The sequence below is a fragment of the Monopterus albus genome, unplaced genomic scaffold (assembly GCF_001952655.1).
Source record: "Monopterus albus unplaced genomic scaffold, M_albus_1.0 scaffold4.1, whole genome shotgun sequence".
In the NCBI taxonomy this organism is placed as follows: Eukaryota; Metazoa; Chordata; class Actinopteri; order Synbranchiformes; family Synbranchidae; genus Monopterus; species Monopterus albus.
The window spans coordinates 3,455,341-3,466,793 of NW_018127884.1; the positions used below are offsets into that span (position 1 = coordinate 3,455,341).

Below are 11,453 nucleotides of genomic sequence, written 5' to 3' on the forward strand. Positions count from 1 at the left end.
ATTAATTGATCACTTTGAACTGTTTCATGCTTCTTGCTGAAGGTGAACGTTGTTACTTTTCAACTCCTGATTCAGTCTAACCTCCCTCTGAATGATTTAACAGACTTAACTACATTGAAGTTTGTGCTTTTGTGAGTAATAACCTTTGAAGATTTTTTGTGCTTTTATTTAATCATACATTACCGAGTTATTTGTCATTTATTGATCCAATATGTATGTGTGAACTTCAATAAACTTCTGCAGGCATCCAGAGAGTAGCTGCTAAGTCTTGAAATTTGAAAGTCTAAATAATTTAAATAAAAACTATGGTACAGCATATCTACAATTTTCACATTACTTCAACATAAAAGACACCCACAGCTTTCAAGGTCCCGTTTTTCAGCATCTTATTCTAGTGGACATCATCTAAGACTCTTTTAGAAATGCCTCATGTGTTTCATTTTGCTTTACATAATGAGCCAACCTGCAACAATTTGTCTCACGTTTTAAGCCGTTTGTGATGATCTCTAAAATCATGCAGGCTAATAGCCTGAATGCAAACAGCTGCTCCCGCCTGTGCCCTCTCAAAGGCCCTGAAATGTTGTTTGACAGGTAAAATGTGCCTGAATATGATGCAGGATTACAAGGATGCATCGAGGTGAATAGATTCCCCTAACCTGTTGTTTTAGGTCACTGCTACTCAAGCACGTTTCACTAGAGGAATGATTCTTTACATTGCACGGACAACCCCTGCTGGTTACCATTTGACATTACAGAACAAAGCAGAGGATGTACAGTATATGTATGTGCAAATAATGCAGAAACCTTACCATTGTCCAGTTCCAAATAATCTTTTATTAAATTGCTATTTTAGTATACAGTGGAAAATCTCTTTTCTTTAGTTTTTGCAACAAGACACAATTTTGTGTCTCAAGGTTTAGAATGAACAGTCCAACATAGAAAAGAGAGTGAGATCACAGTAGTGTAGTGTTAATCTGTCTACTTCCACGTTCTCTAACACATATTACATGTATCCAAAACCTGCTAATAAGCGGCATCTATCATGGAGCCAGAAAGCTTTTTAAATGTGCTTTCCAGAGATTGCTGGATCAGTTTATTCAAGGCCACTGTTCATTTGTCATGCAAGCAGAGCTGGGCGTGGTTAAGTTGTAGTGATGCATCACATCTGCACAACAACAACCCCCCCCAACTTCTATTTCCCCGCAGAAAACAGCACAGATTGTTTTCGTCTAATATGCACATATCAACACAGCAGGTTTTAAAGAAGGTAAAACAAAACGTGTAATCTCACCAACTGAAAGATAAGTTGTGTCCAGTCTTGATGGATAAGATGTCTAATCCTAGTAAAGACTTGGCAAGGCCTCTGATAAGAGATGGTAAACTAAGGCAAATGCAGTGGTGCACATACAATATAAGACACATGCACACAGAACACACAATATTTGCATCTGATCAGTCAAATTAGGTTCCTGTGTGACTGCTTTTGTCTGCACACATTTTCCTTGTAAATGTACTTCAGTGATAAGAAAGTGCAGGTATTTAGTAAAACTGACATTCAAAAGAGCAAAAAAAAAATTTATTTTTGAGATACTGTATATAAAAACAGATTTGCCAAATATTGAACAACTCCCTACTACTAAACTCTTTTTGCTGTACAGTTAATCATTCATGTAAATATATTTATTATATTACACATTTGCATCGGTGCCCCACCTCCCCGTAACAGATGAACAAAAGAGGTTTGAGTGAATGTGTCACCCCTGGAAGGTGTCATTCACTTTATGTCTGGTATAAATAAACCTTGACGTTTGAAAACCTCAGTGAATTAAGAGCTTTTCAAATCCTTTCCACATGACTTCCCAAAGCACAGAAAATATGGCTTCTATCAGTTATACCTTCATGAAAAAGAGAAAAAAAACTGTTTGGTACTGGAGCCTCACCTCTAAAATAATCTCTAGGTTTTGTTTATGAGAACACCAGCTCCTCATCAAACTGGGACTGCCAGTCAGGCTTGTTTGACTGGTCTGAGAGTGGGTGACACAGCGGCAAAGATCAGAGCCACACAGCATGTGCAAAGAAGAATCAAGGCATGTATTGTAAATAGCAGTCAGACACAAAAGCCTAAGTTAAGCAACAATTAAATCTAGGTTTGATTAGCCAGTAATATCACACAAACAGAAAAAGTTAAAAGTGGGTGAGACCATAAATGAGGAGTGAACGGGGTCAATACCTGCATGTTTTATGTAGGAATTTATATAATGTGTCATCAAATTAAAACATGGGGTACTCACTGATATTACCAACAGAAGTGACACTTCACCCCATGATTGAATTGGTCATATTTATATACAGTAAAGTAATAAAGGTAAAAATACATGTATGTTTAGTATCTGTGTAAGTTTACTTCACCATGGAAGGGGGTGAATTTTTCAAATCTGATTCAGAGCCTTGAACATTTTCCATTTCCTGGTCTGAGCTGGGTAATGACGACACAGGCCTGTGTGTATATGTGTGCGTGTCTAGACCAGGGACAGAGCTATTAGGTCTTCTTCTTCAGCTCCTCAAACCGCCGTGTTAAATCGTCGAAGTCGATGTCATCCGAGGTAGCGGTGTTTCCCCCGAAGGAGGATGTGGGGAGTGTGTCAGGAACAGAGGGGAGATCTGGGAGAGCGTTGTGGTCAAAGAGCTTAGATGAAGGACCAGGACCTGGAGAGTGATATATGGTATTCAATATCATTTATGAATCAGTATACAAAACAGCAGAAAATGTAACGGTGGTGAGTTCTTCACATGCAGTGGGAAATGAAGGATTTGCATGTGATAACAAAAATGTAAACAAGACATAATAGAAAGTCATACAGCAGAACTACTCAACAGAAAATTGAAATAACTGAATGGATAAATGCTCTTTTGACAATAAAGACCTAGGGGATCATTTCAATCATATTTAAAGAATCTAGTGATATCCTGTATTTTTTGTCCCACCAATAAATCATATGAGAAATCAAAACCAATGAGAACAGCCTGTGATGGCAAAGTGCAACAGACCTCTATTATTGTTGGTCAAAAAGCATTAAAAATACATCGGTAAGACACACTGTTAGGTGACGTGTCTGATACTATACCACTACACTGCCCCTCAGCTGTAAATACAAAGTGCCACAGACAGGGCAGGGAGGTTGGAAATCATTGCAAGTCTTCTGTACCATTTGTTTTGGTCTTTTAGTTGGATACAGAATATCACCAGCTATATCTTCTAACTGTTGGCTTTTGTTAGCAGAACTTACCTACAGCCTGGGGGGGAACAGAAGAGTTGTCAGTTAGGTCATCAATCTGCAACACAGAGAAAATGTGTTAAAGATTGTGTAGTCGTCATATTGAAATAAAATATTACGTGTTAGTATTGAAAAAGAAGGAACAATTTAGTTTAACAATGCAAAGTACAAACAGCAAGAAAATAGAGAGACCATCACCTTTAGTGCATGGCACAAATTCAGATTTTAGGCGTTAGCTCGGCTAAGCGCTCTGAAAAATGCACATATCTATTTCAATCCCACTCAGAGCAGTTGACTAAGCCACAGTTATTAGTTACAGTTTTAGCACTTCATGCTACCTGTATCCATGTGAATGAAGCTGAATCTGTGCCTACTCTAAGAATAACGCAGTGCAAAAGTGCAAAGCACAGGCAAAAACTGTAAACAAACGAAACAAACTGCTCTTCCCTGAGTGGTGCCCTGCCCTGTCCGTCTGTCCATCTGTGAGGACAGGAAGGGGGCATGGATGGGAGGGGTTTGGTCACTTACAGACTCGTATGTGGGGGGAGAAGTGGGCAACTGAGGAGGCTGCCCTCCTCCCATAGGGGGCTGGAAGCTGTTGTAGGTTCCAACAGGAGCATTATATGGGCCCTGAGGAAAAACAACAGGGAAAGGCAGCTGACTACTGTGAATTTGTAATACTCATCTCAGTCAAGACACTGAAAGTAAAGATAAAAAATAAAAAATAGAACTGTTTTCAGATGTTTTCAATCCCAACTGACACTGGGCGAGAGACGGGGTACACCCTGGGCTGACACTTGCTGTGAGGTGACAACACTAAGCACCGTGACCACTGTGCCACCTAAAACGTTTATTCAAATCACAAAAATACATGACTAAGAATAATCAACAAACCTCTCTGTGGGCAGCTTTGGTTAGAAATTAGTTTTCTGTGATTCAGGTTAAATATCCCTGTTAAACCCACTTATAAGAATGCTCAAAACATCATCACCTTCTTTAAAGAGATGTTGTAGTAACAGAAGCATGTTTTCTATCTGAAGTGTGTTGAATTTTAACTTCACTTGAGGATTACATAAATTCTTCAGATAATATCGAACCCAAAGGTAACTGCACTGCATGGTTATTTGATATGACAACATATACGGTTAGCTGGAAACAATACGAAAAAAAAACCAGAGGGAAACATTCATGATGTAAGGCTAAATTAACTACTGAAAATAATCTCACTGTGTTATTTTATGGCATACCAGATGCCAGTCAAAATGAAAGGACTGGACTGATGCAATGTCTAGAGGTTTGTCATGCCCACCTGACAATAAGAAATTGGGGAACTAGAAGGAATAATGTTAGGTGATTTCTTTTGTAACAAGTTCATTAGCTAACTAATCTGTTCCAGGTGTGCATTCAAGAAGCTGCATTTGCTATCCCCCACTGGGAGCTATAAATAGCCAACCAACAAACCAGTGCTGTAGTTAATAATAAGCTTGGTTGATGTTTTGATAGCAATCTTCATTTACGTCTTATTTTATGTGAGCGAATTTTATGAATGAAAACAGTCTGCCTGCCAGATCATCTATCCACTGAAAGAGCGTTGCAAGGCTCAGCAAATCTGGTCCTGCTGGTTAATGTTCATTTTAACACCTGCACTCCTGGAGAGTGAGGAACCATACATATTCAGCTAAACTATTTTCTTCAGCCATTGTTAAAGTACAAGACAACAAAACTTACTATCTAATGTTAGCTAATGTGTTAAGGAAATTATTTTGCCTCCTGCTATGCTCTGCCCACAAAAATCATGACATTGACTAACAAAATAGGGGTCTATTGTAATCAGTTACTAACACCACATGTGTAACTCACATAACAAAATCATAAAGAATGGTGCTATTCTAAAGAAGCTCTTACAGCTGCATTGGGAGGTTGATAGTTGAAAGCTGGTGGCATAGGCATGGTGGGCATTGGCATGGGCATGGGCATAGGAGGAGCAGTGAAACCACCTCCTCCTCCTCCTCCTCCTCCTCCAGACTTTTTGTCAGTGTCCACATCAATCAGGTCTGCCTCCTCTCCAGGACACACCTCAGGCTATATGGAGGCAGGGGTGGATGATTAAGTAAATAGACAGGAATGCATGACTTCACCATACGTACTAAGAGATAACTGATTTTAAACGCTCACCCGCACCATGGCGTCAGGTTCATAGGGCACATTGTAATTCTTGGCAATCTCTATCAAGTAGCGCTCCACCAAAATCTTGGGAGGGGCTTCCACATTCAGTTTGTGCATTAGCTGTAAGCATGTTAGCATATAAGACATCTTATTAGATGGTGCCAACAGTGTTAAAGATTTGCGCAACAGATATGTGGGGAGTAGGTGGGAAAAGTGCCTACCCTATCATTGACCGTGCCAATCTGGTTTGTCCTGCACAGCTTGCCGTACTCCTTGCTGTATTTAGCACATAGCTGTTCAGATACCTAATAAAGAATTCAGAGGTAAGACTGTCAAAACTGGCCTATTAGGAATAAACTGACAATGTTTTTTCATGTTTTAAATTGTTGGAAATGCCACCAGTACTATGTTATGTTTAAACAGTACTTACAATTTTTAGTTCAGACACCTCTGACTGAAGACGAGGTGCTGCCCAGATGAGGGTGGACACTGCCTCCTGTAAGCCTGGATCCAGTTCCCTATTTTTAAGGACAGAAAAGGGGTTGACAGGGATGATCACTGTGACAGGTAGAGGCTCAGCTAATGATAAAGCAGAAAGGCCCTATATTATCCATAGTTAACAATTTATGTACATTATGAATACAATCAATATTTCAGTACTCACTTCATAGACTGAATGAGGCCAAAGCGAGCCAGCAGCAGATCACAATAAAGCTCCAGTATTTCCATGGCTTCAACCAGATAGTCCTCTCTGATAATGTGCTCCACGCGAATCCGTGCCCGCTCATCTTTTCCCGATGACAGGTAATCTGCAATCTCCTTCCTTGCTTTCTGAGCAAGCTCAGCTTCATTTTAAATTATGAATAGGAATGGGAGACGGTAAACTGTTATTACAGTGAAGAACATAAAAATAAAATGCACTTCTCTAGCAAACAAGAATCCACTGATCCTATGTCAACTGTAGGAGACCAGTTTTTATTCAACCCAGGACTCACTTTTCTTTTTCTCAAGAAGTTTGAGTCGGTTGATGACCAGCCGAAGGTTAACTCGTAACCTCTCTGCTTTGAATCCTCCTCCCAGCATGATGATAAACTATCTGGGAACAGAAAAGCATTTAAGGAAGAGAAGCATACCTGGCACAGCCGAAACCAACCTGCAGACTTCACCTGACCTCGTCCCCTCCTTTGTTCCAATGAGTCACTTAGCTAATCATGTGAACATGACCAACCCGTTGCCAAAGAATGACTCCACAGATTTAGGTATTCCAAACAAATAAACACACACACATACTCACAAGCACAATGAAAACATTGTTAGCTTACCAACGATAAATTGTTAACGTCACACGCTAAAAATGGTTCAAAACAATTAGCTTTAGCCAGACGTGACGGACAGCTAAAGAGGCTAAGCCGTGTAACTTTACACAATACAATCTAAACTATTTTACTTCTTGTTTTGTTAAACTATAAGCGTAACTATATTAATGTACACATTTAGAAAGCTAAACCTTTATCTATAATGCCAAATACGATTATTAGCTAGCCTTTGCTTTGTTAGCAGTCTTCTGTTTGTGCTAGCTACCTAGCATTCACCCAGTGCTAGCAAAATTAAAACAAACTAATTAAACACCTTCAAGTAACTAGAAGAATTGAATCACTTCAGTATGATCAGCTCTTTATACGCCGACAGCAACTTACCGGTGAATATCAGTCAAGCGTAGACACCAACTTATTTGGGTTTCTCTGTTTCGTCGCCTCGTTTACTTCCGTGATGATCTTGCGTGACGTCGTGGGAATTTTCCATATGGGCGGGGCCTCACACTGTCAAACGGGAATCAACAGGCTACTTCTTGTAACCTGTAGTGTTGCCGTTTTTACTTTTACGAATTTATATTTTAAAGGACAATACTGCACTGTCTACTGCACAAACCAAATTAACCCCTGGCATAAGTTTGATTTCTAAAAAAGTGTAAATACTGTAAAAAAAACATTATACATTAGCCTTTCTTCAAATGTTTATGCAATAACTTATTTCATTAACTTGGCTAGCATTCCTCAAGTACTATACTGTTTTCATTTTTTGCTACTTTATATATTAATGGGTTTATTATGCTTTTAAATCCTCTACATTCATAGTCCTTTACAGGGTGTGCTTTTCATTCTTATACAGTATACGTTAATATATTTTACTGAAACAATCACTTTGACTGAGGCAAGGAATATATTAAATGTCCATGGGGTATTATTACCTTGACAATTTATTCCATCCCTGACAATGTGAAAAACATGTACCAGGTTAAGGTCTTTTAAACCTAAAAACTGTTTTCACACAGGTGAACTCAGTTTGGTATTACAGTATCTGCTTTTCAGCTGACTAAATGTAAAGCCACTAACAAGGGCTGTTACAGAACAGGCCAACACAAACTATTCTAGATTGTTGCAGTAAGATATTTTCAATAATGCCTATAGACTAGAAATAAAAACATGTACACATACAGTGTATTATTTACATTGAATATTTCTGCTATAATATTCTAATAAGATACTACTAGTTATGAAAAGCCAGGGTCTTCAAACAGGCAATGTACATCCTTTCCATAAAGAAAAGTGCTCTAATATTTTCATGTGAATCAACATTTATTATTACATTTGAAAATGTGCACTTTGATTTGAAAGAAAATGAAAACATTTTACAAAGACTTTCAAATGTTATGTCTTACAGCTTTTATATTAAAAAAGCATCTGTACAATAAAAAGTTAATCTTACACAAACTATTGCAGTTGTTATAACTTGAGCTTGGTGACAGAAACCTCTTTGTGTTTCTTCTTCTTTGAAGACTGGTCCTTTGCACTTTTGATCTGACACCTGACCTGGTCCTGCAGCTGAGAGAAGAAGGCCTGCGAGGACTGCAGAGCCTTGTCCTTCCCTTCATCCTGAAACAGAGAAACATGTTAGTTCAGTTACCTCAGCAACATACACATTATTATCTAAGAAGTAGTGTGATGTTTATTTTGCCATTAAAAAGTGTGATGTGCCTGGGTAGTGGAAGCAAAGACTGAGCCATTGGTGTGACAACTTGGAACAGATGACCTACTGTTGTTGTGACAGAAATATGCAGCTAACACACAAACTGGTTCTTTGACATAGCATCAGCACAGCTGACTGCTCATACCAGCTTCTATTCTTGGAAGCATTCTTTTTTTTTTTGGTTTCAATCAGGGGTAGAAGAACTCCGTCTTTATTACCTAAGTGTACCGATACCACAATGTAGGGTACTCGCTAGTAAATGTCAAAATTTAATGGGAGCTAGTTTTTTTAATACAATTTTATATATAGACTGATCTGTAATAATGCATCGTTTTTTATGGTGTTTATAGGGTTTGCATGTGAAATTTAAAACTATATTAATTAGTGACTGCGGCTGTCAAATGTGATGGAGCAAAAAGTACAATATTTGACTTCAAATACAGAGAAGTAGAAGAAGAGAAGTATAAGGGGCATACAATGGAAATACTCAAGTACAATAACAAAAAAAAATGTACAGTTCTTAAGTAAATGCGTTAGTGTGCAACTTTACAACAAGGGAAGTCATTCATCATCTTTATATACCTAGAATTCAGTGTGGGATTTGGCTCAGTTAATTATCTGGGGTACAAATTGTGTTCATATCATCCCAGTTGTGTTTATCCAGCTGATATCTTCTAATGCCAAAAGCTATTAACTGCTAATTCTGAACAGGCTAATTTCCTACTGAGATACTATGTGTGACCAGGATGTGAACTGAGATAATGCTCACCTTGAGTATCGTCGCTTTGCCTCCTTTTGTGAGTTTCTTCAGGTTTTCTGCGAGCTCAGCCTTCGATGGCTTTTTGTTCACTCCAGTTGTACCTGCTGCTTTAAGTTTCTGTCTCTTTTCTTTCTCCTTGATCTTTAGTCTTTTCACCTTCTTCTTGTGGCGTCTCTCACGCTTCTTGTCTGTTGACGTTTTCTCAGTATTACCCAGTACATCTCCTGCCTTGCTCTTTTCCTTTGGTTATAGGATAGTATTATTAGACATGCTGTTTAACTGAATTCACCAATATCAAAGTAAACGTTTAAACATAGACTTGCTGACAGACCTTGATTTCTTCTGGTGCAAGCAGTGTAGCATCACTAGTGCCGACTGGAGCCACCTCCTCCATTGTAATGGATGGCAAGTTAGACACGACTTTGACCTCAGGAACAGACTGTGGACAAAAGGCAGCACGAGTATGGTTTTCAGTAACTGCACTGGCCACCCTTTACAGTACACCCTGTTCAAATGATCAGTTGATGTTTACCGTTTACTTCATTTCAGTTGTATACAATTGCTCTACTTACAGATATGTTGGGTAAGGTGATGGCACATTATATTTTTAGGTATTCAAAACTTTAATGCTTAATCAGATTACATTGAGGATAACCAGAGTTAGATTTAACATAAAAATCCAACACAACATCTTTATGTAAAATAAGCCAGTGATTTCTGTGACATAGTAACTTTTAATTGTTCAAAAGGACTATTTTAATATATTAGACACATGTGGTACAATCAGGTACAACTTACTGGTTTAGGTGTAAAGTGGAAATTGGAGAGAGCGTCCAACTTCAGGAAGAGTGTGTCCATAAGCTTCTGAATTTCTACATGAGCTGGGTTCTCTTCCTCCTCTGTCTTTTGCTGAAGCCAGAAAACATACATCAGACATGGACTCGTCTGTTGGAGCAGAACTGAAAACAAGATAAAAGTCATACCTGAGTCTGCTTCAGATATTCTTGCTCATAGATTTCAGCTAGACTCTGCTTGCTCTTCTCATGGTCCAATGTTAACCTCTTCTTGTACTCAAACACCTCTTCTTTGGGTTTCTCCTTGCGGACCACATCATCAAATGCCTAGAGAAACACAAGTCAAAGATCAACAACAAAAACGCCTTATATTTTTTTCAGACAATATAAAACAAGTTATTGTGACTAACTTGGTCTTTAATTCTCTGTTTGATGATGTCTTCAATTTGTAGTGTGGCTTCTTCTGTGATAGCAGGCGCTAGAAGAGCACAGATAAATCTTAGTGTGTGATTTGAAATAGTATAGTGAAAGAAGCTTTAACAGTAACCTTCATTTTACAATATTATTACACCGGTATGAATTATTTGATAACTCCAAAATAGGACACAGCCGCTTATCAAGCTGAATGTAACACACAAAGACAGAGGAGTCACTCACGTATCCTAGATGTCTGCTCAAACTCTACATCCTCCTCCAGCATGCTGTTCTCTGGACGAGCCTGCGCCGTCACCTCTCCGGACAACTGCCAGGGTTTCTCTGCTAGAGCTGATCTCTCCAACTCCTTGATTTTCTCTGACATCTGCATGTTAGAATGACAACAGGATAAACAATTCATTCAGATCAAAGTCAGTACTCCAAAAATAAAGTGCAATGGTTGTGAGACATGAAACACAATCGAGGAAGGAAGGAACACGCACCCCTTTACATTAATCTGATGGCTGTGGGCAGAAGTGCCCTTATGCAAAAGTTACAACAGTAATCTTTCTAGATCTGACCTAGTAACATTCCTGTTGTCACCTTCAACTTGACAACAACCCGAATGAATGCTGTTATTAATGTACTGGCTACAGCGGCATGAGGTTTGATTTTTTGATTTGATTTGATTTATTCTTTCAAGCATGTAAAGACAGTTGATATGTCAACACACATAGTTTTACACATATCCAACAAATGCTAATCCAATATCAATTTGCTTATACCTAGTACATGCTTGAATGGAGTAGGAAGAAGTCAGACTTATCCAGTCCTACCCCATGACATCATCTTACCATCCTTGGTTTGCAAGCAGTAAATGATTCTCTTCTACACCACACAAGTAATATACTAAAGAATTATTACAAAGTGTTTTAGCCTCCTTACAGCATGTTCATTCCTCACCCTCCTATAAAAAAGATTTGTTTTTGGCCTTTCTTTTCTATACTGGCAGTCATA

General features: G+C 38.6%; 2 protein-coding genes across 9 annotated transcripts in view; both read right to left on the reverse strand.

Annotated features, from left to right (window-relative positions):
• Window positions 1-1,554: 1,554 nt before the first annotated feature.
• On the reverse strand, window positions 1,555-7,264 carry ist1 (IST1 factor associated with ESCRT-III). Of its 8 annotated transcripts, none has more exons than XM_020610324.1 (10): window positions 7,139-7,264; window positions 6,437-6,537; window positions 6,106-6,286; window positions 5,872-5,959; window positions 5,663-5,746; window positions 5,457-5,561; window positions 5,181-5,357; window positions 3,804-3,905; window positions 3,288-3,333; window positions 1,555-2,706 (listed from the first exon to the last, which is right to left on the reverse strand). In XM_020610324.1, the coding sequence occupies exons 2-10, from the start codon at window positions 6,522-6,524 to the stop codon at window positions 2,540-2,542; spliced, it is 1,038 nt and encodes a 345-aa protein (XP_020465980.1). In that variant the 5' UTR covers window positions 6,525-6,537; window positions 7,139-7,264; the 3' UTR covers window positions 1,555-2,539. The 8 variants fall into 8 exon arrangements, with proteins under 8 accessions (XP_020465980.1, XP_020465964.1, XP_020465990.1 ...); XM_020610308.1 differs by having other exon boundaries at window positions 5,451-5,561; window positions 6,437-6,533; window positions 7,139-7,263; XM_020610334.1 differs by having other exon boundaries at window positions 3,288-3,294; window positions 5,451-5,561; window positions 7,139-7,263.
• An 817-nt stretch (window positions 7,265-8,081) lies between these two features.
• The window catches only part of mphosph10 (M-phase phosphoprotein 10 (U3 small nucleolar ribonucleoprotein)), an 8,976-nt gene continuing 5,604 nt past the window's right edge, over window positions 8,082-11,453 (reverse strand). The window contains exons 5-11 of the mRNA XM_020606888.1: window positions 10,680-10,821; window positions 10,433-10,500; window positions 10,212-10,349; window positions 10,027-10,137; window positions 9,560-9,667; window positions 9,238-9,468; window positions 8,082-8,374 (exon numbers count right to left, since the gene is read on the reverse strand). Of these exons, the coding sequence (XP_020462544.1) occupies window positions 8,225-8,374; window positions 9,238-9,468; window positions 9,560-9,667; window positions 10,027-10,137; window positions 10,212-10,349; window positions 10,433-10,500; window positions 10,680-10,821 (948 nt within the window). The 3' untranslated portion in view covers window positions 8,082-8,224. The remainder of the gene's footprint in view (window positions 8,375-9,237; window positions 9,469-9,559; window positions 9,668-10,026; window positions 10,138-10,211; window positions 10,350-10,432; window positions 10,501-10,679; window positions 10,822-11,453) is intronic.

Coding starts and splice junctions, on each gene's coding strand:
- ist1 (XM_020610308.1), bottom strand. CDS start 6,524: ATGCTGGGAGGAGGATTCAAAGCAGAGAGGTTACGAGTTAACCTTCGG. Junction 6,287..6,436: donor ACTTCTTGAGAAAAAGAAAA/GTGAGTCCTGGG, acceptor TTTAAAATGAAG/CTGAGCTTGCTCAGAAAGCA. Junction 5,358..5,450: donor AACCTGACGCCATGGTGCGG/GTGAGCGTTTAA, acceptor GCCTCCATATAG/CCTGAGGTGTGTCCTGGAGA.